Source organism: Acartia tonsa, chromosome 11, assembly GCF_053477335.1.
Source record: "Acartia tonsa isolate MP-2025a chromosome 11, ASM5347733v1, whole genome shotgun sequence".
Classification (NCBI taxonomy): Eukaryota; Metazoa; Arthropoda; class Copepoda; order Calanoida; family Acartiidae; genus Acartia; species Acartia tonsa.
The window spans coordinates 36477601-36500741 of record NC_137270.1 but is presented as its reverse complement, the minus strand read 5'-3'; the positions used below and the strand labels follow the sequence as shown (position 1 = coordinate 36500741).

General features: G+C 32.8%; 1 protein-coding gene across 1 annotated transcript in view; it reads right to left on the bottom strand.

Annotated features, from left to right (window-relative positions):
- Positions 1–23141, bottom strand: part of LOC145331729 (neural cell adhesion molecule 2-like) — a 146288-nt gene that overhangs the window by 62567 nt on the left and 60580 nt on the right. Inside the window, exons 15-19 of the mRNA XM_080176549.1 lie at positions 22535–22596; positions 11428–11512; positions 6276–6363; positions 5691–5762; positions 2325–2401 (exon numbers count right to left, since the gene is read on the bottom strand). Of these exons, the coding sequence (XP_080032675.1) occupies positions 2325–2401; positions 5691–5762; positions 6276–6363; positions 11428–11512; positions 22535–22596 (384 nt within the window). The remainder of the gene's footprint in view (positions 1–2324; positions 2402–5690; positions 5763–6275; positions 6364–11427; positions 11513–22534; positions 22597–23141) is intronic.

Sequence of the window (23141 nt, the reverse complement as noted above, 5' to 3'; positions counted from 1 at the left end):
GTTGTGGGGGAAAAGATAGACCCCACCCCCCACACCTCCTCACTTAAGTAAATAATAAGGGGGGTAGGATGATTACTGATATAAGACAAGATCGACTAGCGGCTATGCCCCTAGAAGTACTTGAAGAAATGGGATTGGTTAGTCAACACTACACTTTTCAATATAATTTCTTTTGGGAGGGGGGGGGGGGGGTTAAGGGTTGATTTCTTTTGAAATGGTGGATGTTATTATACTCACAACGGTTATAAACCTTCCCAGGACCTATCAGTGTAAGGTACAATTTTGAAAAGCGTAGCAACTGCTTTACTAAAAGTTTGTCTATGTTCGCCAAATTGTTGAGCTTCTATTTTATTTTTTATAATAATTGTCTATATTTTCTTGTATCATTCATTAAAAAACTTTTCGATGATTTTTGGATAAATCATAACTTTAAAGATTCATTCGAAAAACAGACAGAACAAAAATGTAAAACCTTTAATTTCAAATAAATTCTTTTGGTTCAAAAAAAGGAAAATATGAAAATGTATTTACCATTTGAAAACTGAAAATTCTCTGTGGGAAGAAAAGGTATTTGTATTTAGTAAAACTATTTTATACAAAAACTCTTTTTGAAAGCTTTGAGTAGTCTATGTCTATGATATTAATGATTTATGTCGATAATATACCTTAAATAAAAGTAGTCATAGCTGACATTTTATTGACATGTTATCCATTGACTTCATCAACTTTCATTAATGTCGACTGCATGGCATGGCATATAATAATAATGATTTTGGCTGACAAAAATAAATGAAAAATATTAAGAAAATATTTTTTTCTGCATTACTTTTGTGGGGATCCATAACCCAGAGGGACTAAACAGTATCAATTATTACCGAACCTAAAGTAAAAAACAAACAAATGGAAAACTACATTCCCCGCTTATTTTCAACTTATTCCAAAATCAAGGTGATAATGGGGGATATACAAAAATTTTTACACTTTCCCCATCCCTTATCCCTAATATGAGTAGCATAGTGTATGAGTGTGTGTGTGTGTGTATGAGTGTGTATATGTGTGTGTGTGCGCCAGAAATAAAGGATAATCTGAGTTAATCCTATTTTCTTCAACCATATATACACATAGTGCACATTGGGACATCGTTGAACAAAAAGATCATATTAGAAAAATATACAAAAAGCAAGATACTCTAAAGTAAAACAGTGTTTCTTTTTTTTGAGAAGAAAACATCTGGAAATTTCCCTCTAAGGGCAGTGTCGCGCACTGAACCCTTCGCCCCTTTTGTTAAAGAAAAAACAGGGGTAGGGGGCCGGGGTTGTTTATTTGATTTTTTAGGCTAGGATATTTGCACTTTGAGGGATAAGCACCAAATAGGTTTTTTATATTTTAAAAAACAGCAGAAAATAAAAAAAAGAAAATTTCGTAGAGAACACATTTCAACTTTACTGCTAGCGGCTGCGCTCTTAGCATGATAAACGAAGGGAAATGGAAGGACAAAAAATAGCCAAAAACTATACTTAGGCTTTCTTTAAAAATGAAATAGTCTAACTAAAAACAAGGACCTAACTATTACAAGCTTCATTGTAAAGAAGAACCATGTCAGTTAATGGGTTGCACAATTTTTTCTTTTCCTAAGTTACATAATATATCAACCTATGATGTATAATATTTTTTATTTTTATAGTAAAGATGAATGAATATGTTGAATAATTAAAAATTAGGATCAAGTCGGCTATACAAAATATATACTTTTTTAATGACTTAAGTTCTTGAAATAGATATGTAGAATACGTGTATAATGTGAGAGATAAAATACCCTGATAAAATGTTTCTCTCAGCCGGCTAAAATAACGATACCCCATTCCCCTTCACTGACCATGGAGTAACGTATTGACCAAAATCTGTGGACTATATTTGGCAATCTAAATTAACCACAAAATTGCTCAGTCACAAAATCCACGTATTCAACTTATATTAATTGTTCCGGACTGCTTAACACCGAATAGATTGAAAATATAGGGAAATACTTTTTGGTTTTTTACCCTAAGGCAGGTAGGGTTAGGTTTTATTGGGTGCTATGTAGCCCGCAGAATTATGGCACTGCCTGTATTGGCAGGTACCGCAGGATTAGATCCCTATGGGTGGCTTAGACATTATTAATTCCTTATTTTTTTTCAATTTATTTCAAAAACAAAAGGATGGGGGGAGGGGACATTTCAGTGCTTATCAAGCAAACCTTAATATCTACTATATGTATCTGTGCTTACAATAGCCGTAAGTTGATATAAGAACAGCAGATGACCCAAGCTTAACAAAGATCATACCTTACAGCTGATGTTGGCAAAGTCCCTGTCAGAAACGCCATAAATTTTCTTCTGATTTTGGATGCACTCCGGCTTATCTAAATAAAACAAGTATAATTATGTACACAATTAGCGAAGTGGCAGTTTGAAGTTTTACATAACGGCTAGTATTAATAGCATCAAAGATCTACTAAGTGTTCGAAAAATGAGAAGTGTGACGTCATAAAAATGAGGGATGAGAGGAGAAGTGGGAAAGAAAACCCTTTAAAAAGAGATGGATCTGTTGACGTCACACAGCCCCTTTTTTGGACACTTTGTGGAGCTTCATAGCGTCTATTAACTTCGTATCTGATAATTAGTGCAATAGATCTGAATAATCGCGAAAAAGGTTATGACTTCTCCTACTATATTATCATAGGCCCCTAGATGATTTTTGGCTATTAAATTTTTAGATTTAGATCTTGGGATGGTTTAAGGATATTTTCTGCTTTCCCCTACCCCTTCGAATAGAGAGCACCTAGAAGCAAGGAGCGCAGTAATTAGTGTAATAAAAAGTAAGTTTAAGAGATGCTTCACTTTTTACTAACAGATATATAAAAAAAGAAATAACATTAAATCAATTAAGAGCTTTTTATAGCCTGTTTATAGTAGCCTTTCCAACAAGGGACACTCCTATTTTATAATTTTCTTGAATGTATTATTTTTAAGAAAAAGATCGGGTTCATCAAAAGGTATGATGTTGTAGAACTCGACTAAAGCACTTATTTCCCCGTACAAACAAATAAAGACTTTGACTGTACAATCTTTGTCAAAAGTTCTAGCTGAAAATGTGAATACCTATGCCTGCAAAAGGGCTCTGGCATTCTCTCAAAGGCCTGCCATAAAACCTCTAGAACTTATTATTAAAGTATAATTTAGTAATATTGCAGAGATTCGAACCAGTAACCTCCTACAACCCCTCCCCCCGACAACTAGAGGACATTATATGCCAAGGATATTTTTTCTATATGATAATAAAAAAGAATAAATGCCATGTGTCCTTTTTATTGCTATCAACTAATTGTGATTAATGTCCAACATCTCAAAATAAATTTTGATAGCCAAGCTTTATGGGTGCTGGTCTATTTTGTCAGGGAGGGAGAGGACATTGGACTGAAAAGTATTATCTTATTCGTAGGCTTTATAACTTTGGGGACCTCTTTGATTAATTATTTATTGCTAGTTCAACCTAGTAGTGTTTAAACTTTTCCTCCAATAATGTTATCTACAGAAGGAGTGATTTTGTTTTTCATAATTTGGAATGTTCATCAATTTATTGTCCAATGTCTTATCCCTTCAGATACCTGCGTTTTAGAAGGTTAGATGATGTTTGTACGTTAGTTTATTAGTAGCGAAGCTTCTCTATAATAAAGCTATGGGGAAATGTAATTTTCTCATCTGTTATTCAAGATCGACGGCTGTTTTTTTTTGGTAAAGCTCTCCTATGCAACTTTGTCTGCCAACCTGTCAGTCAAGCATTTTTTTTGTGCTTCGCTACTGATTGATGTTGACATCCTTGTTATAAAGTTCTGTAGGGCTAAATTTTACATTTGACAGATTAAGATAAGGTTCTAATCTGTCTTAAGATAAAAAATGGTAAAATCATATAAAATCAGAAAAGAATATCTGTAAGGCTCCTCAGAGATAAGAAGGACGATAAATTATTGTAAATAAATAACAAAATTATCCTTTCAGTAGATCAAAATTATTGGTTGAAAATGTTGAACACTACTTTTTGGAACTAACAATAACAATTTTTATAAATAACAAAAAATTTTGATCCAACGAATAAGAAAAAGAGGTTTTAAAACGTTGGATGCCATTTTAATTTACAGTCTAATTTCCCCTCCATCACTAGCAACATGAAACAAAATTTTGTGAAGCTTGTTTAAAATGTTATGACTAGGTAAATTTACAAAAGAATTACTTTGTAATTTTCGCAAATAAACTAAAATTTAGATACAACGAATGTGTACGGGCAGTTTTAAAGCTTTTTAGTCTACAGACATAAGTAATGTCAAGCTTATGTGGAATTTCAAACTTTGTGTTTGTTATTCAGGCTTTGCTATCGTTAAGTAAAAGTTTATGTTAGGGCCATAGACGTCCAAGGGGGAGGGTAATGGGGCGATTACCCCCCCCCCCAAACGATTTACCACCAAAATTTTTTGACAATTTACCCCTACCCTGGGGTAAATACCCCCCCAAAATAAAAAATCTCTAATAAAAAAATTTTTTGCGCGCTTCGCGAGCATTTTTAATACTATATATTTAATAAAATTTACCCCGGGGGTAAATTTTTTTTGGGGGGGGGGGTAAACTAAATTTACCCCTGCCAACAGATTTCAGGGGGGGTAATTATCCCCCCAAGCAAATTTTATCCCCGGGGTAAAAATTTTGGGGTGGGTAAAAAAAATTTGGGGTTAGGGCCAGGTCCGTTTAGGAGCGTTGTCCTAACAGAATGAATAAAATTTCTATTCATATTTGTGGCAGATTTGATCCCTATCTGTTGTCGCGTTAATCAGGGATCTACAGGGATAAGACAATAGTCGATAATCTGATGTATATTCTTCATGATCATACACAAAATTACCCCTTACAATTAGTGGTTATCAAAATTCAAAAAAAATCCTTAAGGTTGTTAAGACAATGAATAAGAAAACGTTATCAAAAGACTTTGGGGACTAGTGTAATAAATAGCTCAATATCCCTTCCCTCCCTGCGCGTTAATAGTGAAATTTAATCCATCAAATGGAGCTACATATGGACATGTGTCAAAATTTTATTAAATTCACTAGAAACTCTTGTATATGTGTAACATCTCTATAACCATTGTTTCAATAGTACACTTGAAAGAGAAGTTTATATGAAGATTTGTATTTTTTATTAATAGCGGCCTCTAGAGGCACTTGAGGTTGGGAGTAAAGAGGGGTGGGGGGGGGGGGGGCTGGGGCGAGGAAGCCGACCCATGTTCAATTTTAGTTTAAAAAGAAAAAATAATCGTTCAATTTTATTTTAATTTTTTTTTCGGGGGGGGGGGAGGAAGAGATAATTTTTTTCTTAGGACGCTTTGTCTTTGTAAGGTGGTGGTATTTTTCATGGAATAGTTATAAACCTTCCCTAGAGCTATATGAAGCATATCGGTTCAGTGCTTGGCGAGATTTTTCGGTACACAAACAGTCAGACATCCTATTACTTATATATTCCAAAGAAACACTTTTAATTTGGTCACATTGTTTATTTGCATGTTATTCCAAGAAAAATCTTGTGTTGAAAGACTGACGGCTATATTCTATTTATAGAGTAGTTTGGAGCTTAACGATATAACTTGATTAATTAAATGAAACTTACACATGATAGAAATGTTGATAGAATTTGAAATAGTTGAACCCTCCACATTAAATGCCTCGCAGTTATAATACCCTAAATAGATACAAATACTTTAAATACATTTAAAGTAAGGCACATAGTCAAACTTATTGTATTGCAAAAAATGTGATTCCTGATATAAGAAAGAAAAATATAATATCTAATTGTACAATAGATATCATTCCCTAAATAGATATAAATACGTTGAATACATTTAGAGTTAGGTACCTAGTCAAACTTATTGTTTTGCAAAAATTGTATTCATAATGTAAAAGTTTTAAGGAAAAAATTTCTCATTAATACATTAAGTTAGAAAATCCTAAATAGATATAAATATTTACATTTAAAGTTAGGTATATAGTCAAATTTGCTGTATTAAAAAATATTCATAATATAAGAAAGAAATTTCACCCCATAATGATTTCAACCCCTTGGTGAATTTGCTGTGCAAGCCACTGAATACATACATGGTTAGGTACATAAGTTAAATTATTGTATTTAAAAAATGTTATTCATAACAAAATTTATTTTCTGTAGGATTTTTTAACTGATAGATTTTAATTTAACCTGAATGTTCTTTTTTGATGCTCTGTATAACCAGTGTTTGATTGGATATTATGGTTCCTCGCTCTTGATGAACTCTCACTTCTTTACCCTAAAATATAACCTATTATATAAAAGAAAGTAAGTTTTTTTAACTGTAGCTCAGGATTTTGAGAACTACTGAACTTTGAGTTTTCAATAGCAGGGAAGCTTCACATAGGCCCCAGGATGGTTTTTTGTGTTCTAGACTTAATCTTTTGGATGGTTTTAGGCTATTTTTCTTCCAAATATATCTTAGAATATTGAGACCCTAGATGCTAGGGGCGCAGTCAGTAGGAAACATTATAAGCTGTTGTCAAATCACGGATCTTTAGGGATAAAAAAATATGTATCCCAATTACTCCTTCTTTAACTTAAAATCATTAGATGAAACGTTCGTTTTAACTAACCCATCATGATTTAAATTATTACAAAAAGTTTTTAGGCCAAATGATGACTGTCTATCTATAATACAAAGTTGCTTGATGTCTGTCCGTCCATCTGTCTGTCTGTCGGTCTGTATGTCTGGTCCTGTGGTGGTTTTAGACTATTTTCTTGGGGGGTGGGACAAACACAACACCCATTTTTTTAATTTGATGGACATTGTTGCACCAATTTTCTTTTGGCTTTTTAATATATTTTTGCTTCTCCTATTTAATTTTTTTTTTGAATTAGAGATAATTTTATATTTTGTCAGGTTACTTAATCTGCCCAACAAATGGACATATATTTCCTTGTTCACCTAATTTTAGCTCTTTTTTTGCAATTTTATAATACAATCTAAAAATATCCTTAAAAAAAAAGCAAAACTTTTTGCAACAAGAAATGCTTAACATTTTAATAGTTTCATAATATGTTCACATCAATAAATCATCATAAAAAATTCATGTTATGTTATTAAATATGTAACATTTCAGTTTTGTCAAAATAAAAACCTAAATATTTCAATTACAGTTGGATTTGACATTGTAATATTGTTATGTGTTGAAAACTTATTAACTTATAAAGTTTCCTTATTTGAAAAAGTAAATTAGCCATGGACATCCAAGCTTTTTATTTTGGGAGGGGTAAAATGAGGGTTTTTAAAGGTTTTAGGGAGGGAGGTAATTTAACTTTTTTAACAACTTTTAGAAGGTGCCTCCAGCTCCCCAACATTTGTTTGTGGTGTGTAGATACACCCCATTACCCACCGCACCATTGGACGTTCTTTAAATGGCACTACAATAAGTCTTCTTATGTACCTTTCTAAAGCTTGGGCTATTTCATTATCTATTAAAATTTTTACAACAAAAGGACAAAAAATAAAAATATTTAAATAGAAAAGTGATTTATTATCTAACTCTGCTGCTGTTTAAAAATGGGTTAGTTGAGAAATTGGGAAACTAGGCCAAGAATTGAAAAATGCAGCCAAGCTTAAATCATTTTCTAATTTATGTTCCTCTACATATTTTTGTGCATATGTATGTAGAGTACTTGGCTCCTTACTCGATGGTAGTCTGGTACATAGTTGGATAACTTTGTTCTTCAACAGAAATTAAACTATTCACTTTTTTTGCTTATCAGCCTTTTATTATCATAGCCTAATAGTTGACATAGCCATTGGAATTGGATATCTACATGATGTGAAAATTTGATCATTTATCCTGGTTAATAAAGTGCTTAATACATGTTTGGGTATAATTTTATTTATACACTCTGGTACACTGAAGTTAACTAATATTTCTCACTGTCATACTTGTACATGCTTCAAGTACTGATTGTTATTATTTTATCAACACAAGTACACTCTGGTCCACTTTTAAATCCAACTTAAATACAGTGCTAGCTGCTAGCTTAGATAAACCATAACTACTACACTATACTAGTGCATGTATGATATTTATGAATTTATATGCTCTAGTTCACAGAAGACCACTCATACACCTGACTACTATAATATACTAGTTCAAGTATGGATATTTATCAATCTATTTACTCTAGTTCACAGAAGACCACTCATACCCCTGACTACTATACTATACAAGTGCAAGTATGGATATTTATCAATTTATGTGCAAATATGCACATTGCAAAATTCAAGCTCTTTTTAAATCTATACAAAAAGTAGCCAGAAAGACAATTTCCGAAGTAACCCAGCTTTGTTATTAGCCTTTAATTCTTAATATTATGTATTGTCAACTTTGGCGCTTTTCTATAGCATTTGGGGGGGGGGGGGGGTGAGGATGTGAGTCGACCATTTACTTTCCATTTTAGTCTTAAAAATAAAAGGTGAAAAAAAATTGTTATTGAAGGGGAGGGAATTTTTCCCCCTAAAATGGTTATAAACCTTCCCTGGAATATAAGAAGTTTCACTGTAAAGTAAAAAAAATAACGGCTCTGCGGTTAGCGAGATCTAACGCTACAGATAGATACCCAGAAGACACTCTATAGCCCCTAGAGGTTACTAGCGAAGCTTATAAAAAAGGTATATAATCCCTATAGAAGGAATTTGTACTCTCGCCCATCTATGTCAAGAATCCTTAATAGATTAGCTCTATTTCATTAAATATTTATGTATGCTGTATGTGTGTTGGTAAATACATTTCCAGTATGGCTTCCAAACTGATTAATATCCGGTGGATTAGAACCGGTTCTCAATCATATACAACATCGTATTACCAACAATTTTCCACGAATAATGAAATAAAAATCATAAAATTTATTCCAGATTTGCTAGCCCGAGACTCCAGCTCCTCGCGGATAACAAAACTGGTTTAATTTTATAATTTTTTATATTAATATCCGCGGAAAGCCGTCTATAAAACGAAGCGATAGATAACTATTAAACGTATTTAGGTTAAGATATACTTATAGTAAGATTATTATATCCTTGCTATAAACATTTTAATGAACAAAAGAAGCTTCACTGTACAGGATAACCATAACGGTACAGCGGTTGGAGAGATTTTAAGCTCCATACAGACAGACATTCTGTTATCTATAATACAAAGTAGCTTGATGTCTGTCCGTCTGTCCGTCTGTCCGTCTGTCCGTCTGTCTGTCTGTCTGTCCCTTAAGATCTCGGTAACCGCTGAACCGATTGGATTCTACTCTTCAGGGTATATACCTATTGGTCCTGTGGTGGTTTTAAGCTATTTTCTTGGGGGGTGGGACACCCCCATCCCCCCCAAAAACAAAAAAAATCCCCCCCCATTTTTTTTTTTTTTTTTTTTTTTTTTTTTTGTAGAATTCTTTTGTAGAAATATTCTTTTGTAGAAGAATTCTTTTGTAGAAGATTTCTTTTGTAGAAAAATTCTTTTGTAGAAGATTTCTTTAGTTCTTCTTATTTTTTTTTTTTATTTTTTTTGTTGTCATCTCTTTGGGCAAAGCCCCTAGAGGCTAGGGGCGAAGCCGCTAGTTTTTGTATATAGTGATACACAGTAAAGAGGTAAAAAAGTTGAATAATCTTAAAAATTTACTCTGACACCTGAGCTGGATCTTTAAATCATTTCAATTCTGCGCGGGGTGATTTAGCGCACCATTGAAATCCAGCTTTGTAGACTCATACTGCAGAGTTAAAAATAAGAATAATTGCAGACAATTTTTTTTTTTGGGGGGGGGGTATTTTAAGTTTATTTTTCTTTATTAATTAGGCTCTTTTTTACAATTTTTTTTGTGTCTTCTTTTTGGACCATATTATTTCAAACATTACTATTGCTACTATAAGATATAATTGTTCTTGTTATTCCAGTGACCCATCCCTACCATTTCCCTAAGTTGTTGTCCAGGGATCTAAAGGGATAAGACAAAATTATGATACACAAAATTACCTCCTCCTGTAGATTATAATTGTTTGTTGAAACTAGGGTTGGGTCGGATATCCGGTTTGGCCGGTTATCCGGCCAGATATCCGGCCATTTACAATATCCGGCCGGATACCGAATATTAAAACTGTCCGGTTACAGGCTATCCGGCTGATTTTTAACGCCGGAAAACCGGTAATTTACCAGATATCGAACGTTGGCCAGATATCCGGCCCAACCCTAGTTGAAACGTTTGAACACTCAACTTAATTAATAAACCAATCAAAAGTCCCCAAAGTTGTTAAACAAACGAATAAGAAAACGTTATTATAAAACTTTGGAGACTATTGTAATAAACAGTCCATTATCCCCTCCCTCCCTGGCTGTTGTCCCTGATCTTACTTGAACTCAATTTCATTGCATTTCCAATATTCTAAAAGATGCATCTATATTCACGGATACAAGGACAGGTAAACAAAATAAGAAAAAAGTTAAACTTCCCTATTTACCAGGAAGTGGGGTGTGTATATTTTGAACTACTTTTTGACCTCCTAATGGACGTTAAACTTGAAAAAAATTTCTTGTTACCTGGAACATTTTTTCTCTAAGAGAAAAATATACATTTTGTTGTCTAAACTGACCAACTAATTTTGCTTAATTTACTTCACTTCAAGAGATGCAATTTATGTTACTAATTTAAATGTTATGGTTGAGATAGATTTATAACTGTAGAAAGTTTTTTTTTATGAAATTTTACTATTTGTGCTTTTTTTCTATCAATTATGATTAAGCCAATTCATACATATTCAGATCATTTACCCATCTCCTTTTCCTCTGAACCTTTCAGATTTTCCCCAAGGGGAAAATTTTGCATTTACTGGCAAACTACATACATAGCACATATTTGTGTACGTCTTTCTTCACATTATAGGTACTAGTGTCATATGTACTTAACCTACAATTAGGGCATACAACTATTAGTTATAAAAAAACTACGAGTTTGAATTGTTAAAGCCCTATAAATTTCCATACACAATTTAGCAGAGAGTTAGATGAGACAATGGGCACTTAATTACACAAAGTTTAATTTGGCGTTTACCAATTCGTTGGCTTAACAACTTTGGGGAAAATCATTGATTGGTTAGATCATTACATTTAGTGTCCAAACGTTTGAACCATTAATTGTAATATCAGAAGTGGTAAATTAATGTATCATCATTCTTATCGGCCACTGTCTTATTCCCTTAGTTCAGACTTTCTGACAAAGTTTATGCTATCAAAGAGTGGATAGTTTAAAGTTCATAATTTAGTCGCCAAGCAGCCCATATTAAAATTATGAGAGATAAAATACTTACATTATGAGTCCACAATATTTTGCTTGGTCTTGGATTTGATTTAACCAGGCATTCGAAATACAAATCATCTCCTTCCTCTAGATCTCTGAAAAATAAATAAATGATTAAAAACAAATCCGCCATCTGAAGGAAGAACGCACGGAACGCCAAACTTTTTTGGAGACAATCGTTTAGGTTTTACAAACCGACATATGTACAAATGCCGAGAAGCACTAATGAAATTAATAAGTGGAAGAAGGGAAAACTATATGGCTTTTTTTTTCAAAAAGGCAAACAAATCAACCGCTTATATTTATTAGTTCGTCAGAATTTCCTGTAAAGTTGTTGTTAAGAAAAGAGAATATTCTTGTTACGTGTTAGTTTAACTTTTTTGTGTGTGAATGCATCCCTCCCTGTTTTATTTTGAAAAGACACTCAGTTAATTCTTTTGGTAAAGATTTTACATTTTAGGGCATATTTTGTCTATTGAAAATTCTTCCATTCCACTTTTGAGAACAATAAAAAAACTAATTTAAGACACTACTATAGAAACTTTTACAACAAAGCTTTGAATGAATAGTAAAGACTGTATTCATTTTATTATAGAAATTTTAGTTTTACTAAAATTAATTTCATATTCTAAATGCCTAAAAATTCTTCATCTAAATCAGATAAGACTCTTGTTAAGAGTCAGAAAAACATTAATCATTGTGTTCTCAATAAATATTTTTTGATCATGCAAAACATTTATCTTTTTTTATTAAAATGTTATAATTGCTGTGCAATAAAAATGGATGTAAAATATTTGTGAATATTATGACAGGGGAATTTTTTCTTGTCAATTTAGGTTGCTAACATACACAGCATTTATTGTTCAGTTCGTTTATCCAGTAGTAGGTGAGGGGATTGGGTAAAGGTAAATGGATGGAGGGGTCGTTATTATAGCCTGCTAAAAGTTTCCCTTTATCAGAGTACATGATTTGGTTTAAGATCCAAGTAATAATAAATCCATTGTACGACATGACATGTAATTTAATCTGTAAATGTTTTCTCTGCTTCTACGCATTTACCATTGACGTTTTGTTATACTTTTGCTTTGCATGGTTCGGCAGCCACACTCATGTTAGCTGCGAGTTTTCAAGAAGTATGTAAACCGCAGCTGCAAAGTAACTTTAATATTTTTACCGAAGCAACCACGAAAATTGCCCAATTGCAAAACTCGTGGCTGATTGGCTTTTTATCAATCAGCAGCTGCAGCCAACGCCACCTAGAAAACTGCGGCTGGCTAGCCATGCCTTTTTTTGCAAATATGCACATTCACATGGAATTTCTGATTTTTTTACATTGGATGTTGACATGCAATTTTTAAATTATACTTTCTTTTCCTTAATTCAACAATTTTCCTTTTTCTTATGATAATTAGAATTTTCATATTTAATGCTTCGAAATCAATAATTATCTGCTGGGTTAGAACTGGTTCTGAGACATACTGGAAAATCATGTAACGTATCGTATAAAGCGCAGAAATCTGTCTATAAGACGATGCTATAGTTATTACATGAGAATTTCAGTAGAACCAAAGACATTCTTGATGAAAAAACTTACAGAATTATCCCACAATTTTGACTTTAGTTCAGTTTAAAATCAAAGTAAAGGAATCTATAAGTATCTTTGTAAAGGTATTACCAATAAGTGTTTAATACTGCATTTATATTTGAAAGAAAGTCTACCTATAAACAAAGGAAAGACAGTTTTTAATGTAACATGCTGAATACCTTATTTATACAGGGGCCATGATTCGTAATCTTATTTTACTGGAAATTTTGCTAAAAATTTAATATATTTAAGGGTAAAACTGGATTTGGGAAGTAGCCAATTTGCCTTTGAAGGGGAGAAACAAGGAAGTGTGAAGAAATATCTCACATAATGTAGCTTATCAGTATTTCTTCTTATCCTTAAAGTTATGAGTAGAAATAGTGGACTTTTCCTAAAAAAAAGTTTAGAAATATATTTGCATTAAAAAACCAATTTTTAAGTTTTATCTTTAAATTTTAAAAATATAAGCTAAAGTATAGAAGAGTGTATACTATAGTCTACCTTCCCAGAAGAGCTTTCAAATACTTAAGTTGGTTCTTATAGCCAATATCTAACGAGTATGACACCATAAAATTATTCCACTTATATCTGAAAATCTCCTGTGATGTTGCATCATCAAATATCTAAGGAAACCGCTTCTAGTTGAAAATATTGGAGAATATTCCCTTGAAAATAGAAATAGTGTTTGTCTTTCCACTCATATTTTAAACCTTTAAGTTCAAAATGGGATAAAAGGATGAGAGGGTAAATAAATTTTAAAATTTAAAATTTCTAAATTAAAAAGCACGTCCATTCAAGACGTGTCTCTGGAGGAAGCTGGTCTTTTAAAATTCAATCTTAAGGCTATGGTTGAACTGGTCTAGGCCGTACTCATATCCGCAGCCAATCTCCAACGTTAAGAACCTCTGACTAATAGAATAATGTAGGTAAAGGAAGTCGGTAAAATGGTTCTGTAACTTAGGGACAAGGAAAGGCTCTGAAGGCTAAGGTAGACGGGTCTAGCTGGGAAGTGTCTTTGGATTGTAAGGACTAACCTAGAGGATACATAAATATTTTCTATAAATAATTGATTATGTAACTGGGTGTTTTTTAAAATAAAATTAGATGCAGTTTCAACATGTTTGATAATTTATCAAACTATCATGGTTTATCAATGTTTCTACCTATCCTTTTCCCCTGGGTTTATTGCGTCATAAAATTTCCCAAAATTATCCTTCATTCTTCTTGAGAGCTTAGTTTTATGCATATTAAACAAAAACTTTCATTAACCTACAATGGACTTACTAAAATGTTCGTCCTAATGAAATTATGAATTATTTAAGTCTATAAAAACATTAACTACTAAAGGAGTAGTTGCACGAAGTGCATTTGAACTTAAATTTAGTGAACTGCATATTTTCTTCTGATTAATAGCTTAAGCTACATCTTTTAAAAGAATTTCACTTTTCTACCAGGTAGTTTTCAAAATATCAAGACTTGAAAAACATGTTTTTTTTGAAAATATGCAACTTATTTGGCTGTCCTGTTTTCACAAAAACAGCACAATGACTAATTTGGTTTTGCCCAATTAATTGCTGTTTATTGTAATAAAAAATTATATATGTTAGATTGTAATCTTGTAACTTTTGATTGCAAATAAAACTTGTTAAATGCACCTCATGCAACTATCCCTTTAATAAAATAAAATCTTTAAAAGTTCTTATATGTCTCTCTAGTTTAAAATATAGTACATTGAAATTAATTGTTGATTTCGCAATTTTCAAAAGAGAAAATAATTAATCCATCCTCTGCTGGGGGCTTCAGAACTGGAGGGCTTTTCCCTTTGGAGTACTAACCCTGTTCGGCTCTTTAACCTTTACTTAACCTAACCTAACCTATCTATAATATGCAATAAAATGCACTTTTTTAAATTCTTTATTTCAACATATTATAGAGCTGTTGCCATTTCAAATACTTCTTAAAAGTGCTTCAAAATTCAGTTACAGGGTAGTTTGATCCTTTTACAAATACCCATACTTCAATATTTCATTCTACAGTATATATCAGTAAAAGTTCCTATGTGACCACCAAAAGTTGAAAGAATAAATGGTTTAAGTTTGAAAAGTATTGATTTGTCTAGTAATGACTGTTAAAGTTCAGATAGGGAGCAAAAAGTATGAAAAATAATTTGTTAGTCATTCAGACAAAGATTAAAGCTTCTTTACTTAAATACTCGTAAAGAAATCGCATATAAGCAAAGCAAAATAGACTGTTTAAGAATGGATTTTACCCTTCCTCACAAGAGTTAAATTGACCTTAATATGTATTCATTAGCTCAAAAACTTTGGGTACTTATATTACATTTGGATTAATTCGTTCAAAGCTAGTATTATCCAAACGTTTCAACCATTTATTTTAATCTATAGAAGGGGTAATCATCTTTTGGGATGTATATAAACTTATCATATATTGTCATATCCCTCCTACAATTTTCAAAAAGTTCTAAATTTAATTTTAACACTTTAATTTCTAAAAAATATTACGTTAAACGTTATAATTAAATTATTACGAGTATTAACAAGGACACCTTTAAATGGAAATTGTGCCATTGGACTTTTTAAAACCGTATTGATATACAGACTTCTTTTATAGAAAATCTCCGCTGCTAAATCCTGATTTATAAAGTTTGACAATTATTTATCTTTATGTGACAAATTTTTCAACCTAATTTGAATTTTGTAATAACTTTTATTACAGATTTATAGGATAAGATTTTATTGGAGGGGATTCTATACAAAGTTCATAAGTACATAAAACATTTTATCTACTACATAGGTCAATATGTCTTGGTAAATAAAGGGTGTTAAAAAAACCGAACGCTTCACTCTTTTCAATATAAACCCTACAATTTTGGTCAAAAACTAACAAAAAATGACCCAATTCATGTCCAAGCAATGACAATGAGAAAACACAAATAAATTTTGTTTTCTACTTACATCTCCTGAGCACTACAGCTCGATTCCTAGCCCTTGAGGAGAATTTTTCCTTCCATGGAGAGTGCATATTTTATTACAAATTTTACAGTTTTGTCTTTTTTAAAAAAAAGTATAAACTGTCTAAAGTACTTGAAATCCTGTATGTTGACCCCATAGTGTTCAGAGTTTTTGATGGGGCCTATAAAGACCTTTCTATGGACGCCTTAACCAGATTTCTAACCCAATCCTTGCTAATTTGGCATCAATAAGACAGACACATCAAACATTAAGACATGAAGGCTCTGTCTTTAAAAAAAAGAACAAACCGTCTTAAGGACTTGAAATCTTGTAAATAGACCCCATAATGTTTAGAATTTTGGATGGGGCATGTCAAGATCTTTCTATAGACACCTTAACCAGGTTTGACACAATCTTAGATATTTTGGCATCAAAAAGAAAGATCTGTCAAACATCATGAACTAGAGAGACCCGTCATGTCTCGATGTTTGATGGGTCTGTCTTTTTTATGCCAAATTGGGTAGGATTTAGTTATAAACCTGGTTAAGGTGTCTATAGAAAGGTCTTTACATGCCCCATCAAAAACACTGAACATTATGGGGTCTATCTACAAGATTTATAGTATTTAGGACGATTTGTTGATTTTTAATCTCCATGTAAGGAAAATTTCTCCACAAGGGCTAGGACTCGAGCTGTAGTGCTCAGGAGAGGTAAGTAGAAATCAAAATCAATAATGTTTTCTAATTGCCATTGCTTGGACATGATTTGTGTCATTTTTTGTTAGATTTTGAATAAAATTGTAGGGTTTATATGGAAAAGAGTGAAGTGATCGGTTTTTTTAACACCCTTTAATTTTTGTGTAATTTTATAAATAATGATATTTTGTTTTATATTTCTGAAAGCTTTGTTGAAATATACGCTTAAACTTCTATTAAACATCTTATTATATAAAAAGGAAGGATGTCAGTCTGTCTGTACTGAAAGATATCGCCAACCACCGGACTGCCACAGGGAAGCTTCTTATAGGTCCCGTGAGGTTTGTAACTATCTTGAGAGAGGGTAGACCCATCCGCCTGAGAGAATATGCCCCTGGAAAAATAGTAAAAAGCGCCCTCACTTAAAAATATGGCCATCTAAAGGCCTATATAGTAATTATTTAGTAAAATTTAAGAGAACATTTACTAAAGACATATTTTTTTAGTATGTAAGTTATGTAAGAGAACATATACAAAAGACATATTTTCAAAGAGAGAGGAAATAATTGGCTAGTTCCCATGTTATGTAAAAACGTTTTCTTATTCGTTGGCAAAAACAACTTTGGGGATTTAGTGAATTTTGATTGGTTGGCTCATTAAGTTGAGTGTTCAAACGTTTCTTCAATCACTAATTTGAATCCACAGAAAGGGTAATTTTGTGTATCATCACGTTGAAGTATATCAATTTATCGGCCATTGTCTTATTCCTTTCGACTCCTGCATATTTTTCTATTTTCTAATCTTTCTCCCATTCCCCGAAAAGAAGTTTAAAACTCAAATTTTCCTATTTCCTGAAACTCAAATAACCATTCTTTTTTATATAAACTTTTACATAATTCTCTTAAAAGGAAGTATAATCTGAAAAAAGGGTGAAGAAAAAAACATTTTTAGTGTAGGTTGGAAACCGATGAATATTCACAAGATTAGAACCGGTTCTTAAACATACTGAAAACACTGTATATCATCGTATTACAGATAATAGTCCAAGAATATTATTATTATTCTATAATTTATTGGGTTTTCTATAAAATAAACATAAAAAATTGATAAAATACGCATATGATATATTAAAACATGATAAGATAAAGTAAAATAAAAAAAAAACGGTGGGATATAGATCTACTGGTTAATGAGTTTGATGGCTGTATCGATTCCATTTTCCATGTTGATGTTGTCATCCTCTGCATCGTCGTTAGTGTTGATGATGGTGTCGCTATTGAAGATATTCTTCTTTGATAGCAGGGAAGAGAGTTGTACCTGTAGACTCTTCTTATATCTGGAAGTTGGTTTGTTTAGTTTTGTTAGCAGACCAAACACGAAATTAGACAATGTTTCAGTGGCGCTATCCTGTAGATGGACGCCATCAGTGAGGTTGACGCCAGCAAAGTTATCACCAAACACAGCAGGATATTCAATGTAGTGTACATGTTCATTACCCCGTCCCGGATTTGAAAAATTTTGTTAAAATTTTTGCCCCCAGCCAAAATATGGTTGATTTATGCATAAAAATGACCTATGCAAAATATTTTTTCTGTAATGCAAAAATTGCGACGGTACAAGCACTGCAAAGTTTTTAAAATCTGCAAAAAACCCTGTTTTTATGGCTTTTTTGGGGCTTTTGTACCATCCCAATTTTAAAGATTTTTACAAAATTTCAATTCAAGTGTGTTGATATATACCTGAAATTTACCAAAAAAAATGGGGGCAGTCTCAATTATAACATATGAAGGTGTAGAAAGTAATTTTCCAAATACAAAATTGTCAAATTGCATACATATATAATAGGATTGGGCCAGATACATTTTTGGACGGATACTGGATATCTGGCTGATTTATATTGCCGGATATCCGGCAAATATATGTTATTTGGTCGGATATCCAGTTATTCGACCGGATATCCGGTTATTCGACCGGATATCTGGTTATTTGGCCGGATATCCGGTTATTCGGACAGATATCCAGTTATTCGGCCGATGTTCTTTTATTTGGCCAGATATTCGGTAATTTGCCATATAACGATTATCCGTTATTATAAATCAACCGGATATCCGGTATCCAGCCAAAAAAGTATCGGCCCAACCCTATTATATATGTATGCAATTGTTTCTTCTTTACAGTAAAGTTTCTGATAGATCCAGGGAATGTTTGAGTTATTACCACTTAAATAAAATTAGAGGATCGACCCTTCTCTCAGGTGCCCAAGAGTCCTTTAGGAGCGTTACCGCTAGAAAGTACTATGGAGAAGCTCTTCTTTTGAAAATTAGATAATTTTTAACATTATATTTTTATGTGTCATTATTCATTGTTTATCTCTGTTAATTTTATATTGACTTAATGGAAAAAGATGTCTTAGCTTTTAAAAGATGTTCGGTGATTTCCCTCAAAGTGTCTTTTGATCACTGACAACCCCTCCCTCCTTATATTAACTTGCAAGGGTCCCTGGTACCCAATATAAACTATCCTAACATGACCTTATTTAATTAAGAAACAAACTAGAAAGTATCAGAAATAGATTGGACAAAATAGGCCGTTTAATACACTAGTCCAAAAAGTTGGAAAATGACCTTTTCTTATTCGTTGATTTAACAACTTTGGGGACTTTCAATCAATTTGGATGGATTGGTTTATTAATTTGAGTATTCAATCGTTTCTACCACTAATTTTAAATTCTAATGGCTTTTAAATTTATTTGTATATCCCATGATGATACACAAACTGACCCTTTCTGTTGATTACATAGTGGTTGAAACGTTTGATCACTAAACTTAATGAACCAACCAATTAAAATTCAATAAAAGTCTCCAAAGTTGTTGAGCCAAGAAATAAAAAAATGTTATTATAAACCTTCCGGGACTAGTGTATTAAACAGCCCAATGTCCCCTCCCTCCCTAGTTATTATTAGACTTGTGATACACTCTTGTATAGTTGATTTATTAAGTTGAGTGTTTAAAAGTTTCAACTTCTAGTCTTAATCTATAGAAGGGATAATTTTTTGTATTATTGTCTTATCCCTTTAGATTCTTGAATAACATGTTATTTCTTGTTATGTAATAAAAATAAAAGTGTTCTAGTTATTTTTAGACTTTGAGTACAGGGATCTAGAGGGATAAGACAATGGCTGATAAATGGACGTGTATACCCCATGATTATACACAAACTTACCCTTTCTGTTGATTACAATAGGTGGTTGAAACGTCTTATTAAACCAATTAAAATTTCAAACAATCTAAAAAGTTGTTGAGCAAACAAATGAAAAAGTTTTAAAAACTTCGGGGACTAGTGTAATTAACAGCCCTTTGTGCTCTGCCTCCCTAGTTATTATTAGACTTTTGGTACACTCTGGTATAATTCAGAGAGAAATTGGACTGTTTATTTCACTTGTCCCCAAAGTTTTATAAATGTTTTTCTAATTCATTAGGTTAACAACTTTTGAGAATTTTATTGAATTTTGATGGTTCGTTTATTAAGTTAAGTGTATAAACGTTTCAACCGCTAAGTTTAATCTACAGAAGGGATAGTTTTGTGTATCAAACAAATTTCATACTTATATAATAGAGGTAGGCCGGATACTTTTTTGGCCGGATACCGGATATCCGGATGATTTATAATGCAACATATTTGGTATCCGGCAAATTACCGGATATCCGGCCGAATAACCAGATATCCGGCCAAATTACCGGATATTTGCTAGATATATGGCATTATAAATCAGCCAGATATCCAATATCCGTCCAAAAAAGTATTCGGCCCAACCCTAATATATATGTATGCAATTTGACAATTTTGTATTTGGAAAATTACTTGCTACACCTTCATATGTTATAATTGAGACTGCCCCCATTTTTTTTGGTAAATTTCAGGTATATATCAACACACTTGAATTGAAATTTTGTAAAAATCTTTAAAATTGGGATGGTACAAAAGCCCCAAAAAAGCCATAAAAACAGGTTTTTTTGCAGATTTTAAAAACTTTGCAGTGCTTGTACCGTCGCAATTTTTGCATTACAGAAAAAATATTTTGCATGGGTAATTTTTATGCATAAATCAACCATATTTTGGCTGGGGGCAAAAATTTTAACAAAATTTTTCAAATCCGGGACGGGGTAATGTTCATGGCTGAGACCAGGTGACAAGGCGATGTATTTGGAGACAGCTAGTGTGTAGTTGATCATGTTAACAGGGCTGCCTGTGACGTCAACAATAGCATGATCACGGTTGTCACAGCATGTCTCTATGTGTCGGGGAAAGGGACCAATCATGACTATTTTACCTGTGAAGGTACTTGTTAGTTTTACTAGTACTTGTGACAGATGTACAACATGAAGGGCAGCTTGTTCGTCATTCAGGAGTTGGGGGTGAAGAAGGTGGTACTGTCCATTAACTAATTGGTGCTGCTCTTTGACAAGCATACTGTTGCCAGTTGCATGGAGGATTATAATGTCGTCTTTGTTACACTCCTTTAAAGCAGACAAGTCAAGTTTCTTGAACGACTCAAAAAAATTACCTCCTTTGGACCAGTTGACCGTCTCAACTCCGGATTCAGCGCAAATACAACGAAGGCAGCTTTCAATATTTCTCAGGATGGAGTTGCCTAGCAGAAATATTTTTCTGCCAAGATACCGAGCGTTAAATAAGGATTTGTGAACAAGTTCTGCAGTTGGTAGAACGATACGTCCAAAGGTGTTGGTGACGTCATTCTCCTTGAGTGTGGATATAACGCATTCCACAAACTGTGCAGCAATGTGTTTTGGCGGTCCAAGCAGCCAGTTGCCTCTGAATCCTGTCACGAATTCCATACTACACTCACACAGAGAACCCGCCTCTTTTACCATAATTGGCGGTGCGGGTATAGCCGCTACACCCGCACCAAAGTTCTGAGAGGCAGATAGAAAGGCTTTCCATAGGCAGAATTTGAAATTGCCTAAACCAGACTTGTCGCCTACATCTGCTGCTTGTATGTTAACAAAAAGTTGTGTGAATATTAAAATAAAAATCTTAAAATTAACATCAGTTTTGTTAGACCGGGCCTTGGGCCACTTGGGCTAACAAAACTGGTTTTAATCTTTCAATTTTTCAATTTTGTATTCGCGGAAAGCTGTCTATAATATGATGCGATAAATAACTTTACTGTTGTTGTTTTCGGGGGGTGTTGGGTTCGATTCTTTCCCACGATTTACAAAAAAGATATTCACACTGATACAATGGATTTATAATATACGTTGATATTATGACAGGGCAAAAATTTCATCAATTTAGTTTGCTAACATGGGCATCATTTATTGATGAGCTTGTTCATCCAGTAGGTGAGGATGGAATACAGAGGTTGAAAAGGGGAAACGTTATTTTATTCTACTACAAGTTTTATATTGTTTAAGAACATTGAAATTTGGTGTAACATCCAAAAAATAATAAATCCATTTGTTTATTATAAATATTTAACCCTATTCATGATAATACTTGTGACGTATTTCTGTCTGATCCTTGTAATTTTATTCATTCTTTTAGAAAATATTTTTTTAATCAAGAAAAGATTAATCATGTTTTTTTGGAAGCGAAGCTACTATCTAAGTTATTTGTTTGTTGTTCTGCCCTTCTTTCTCTCGGGGACGTTGCACTTAATCGGTTCGGCACTTAATTGCTTTTTAACCAAGAAGCAAAATTAAATCTATTCCATAGAATATCATGTATGGACAACTTGTTCCGTCAAGTTTTAGGTTAACTTCTGGTTTTTAGATAGACAGATATACGGTATATATATATATATAGATAGACATACAGACAGACATATGGAAAAATAAAACTTACTCTGGATTAACAGCTCTGCCAAGTTGTAGATTCACTTCTGGCTTGTACAGAATGTTTAACTCCTGAAAAAAAGAAAAAATAATACAAGAATGATTATTTCTATGAGTAGCTAAGCTTAAATTGTGGGAAAAATTACTAATACTCGCAGAATGGCATTCACGTTTTGGAGAATTTAGTAAATTTTGATCCGTTGGTAAATTAAGTTGAGGGTTCCAACGTTTTAACCACTAATTTTACTCCACCGAAGGTTTAAATTTGTGTGTGATTATTGGGGATGTACACTAATTTATTGGCCATTGGATTATCCCTTACGATTTATAAATGGAACGATTTCTAAAAATATAATTAAAAATTAAATGTTAAAACAAAATTATTATTTTGAATCTGTTTGTCCACGAAACTGAGACAGTAAACAAAAATTTTGAATTTCATTTTTCCAATAAAAACAAGGATGACAATTTACATAAAAACTTCCTAAATTCAGTTTTTGGGTATAGTCCCTTTCGTGGCAATGCACCTTAAGGGGCGATTCTTAATATTTTTCATAGTAGCCTTTCTCCTATTTCTAGCCCTTGTGGGGGGCTCTAACCCTGCGGGGCCAATTGCC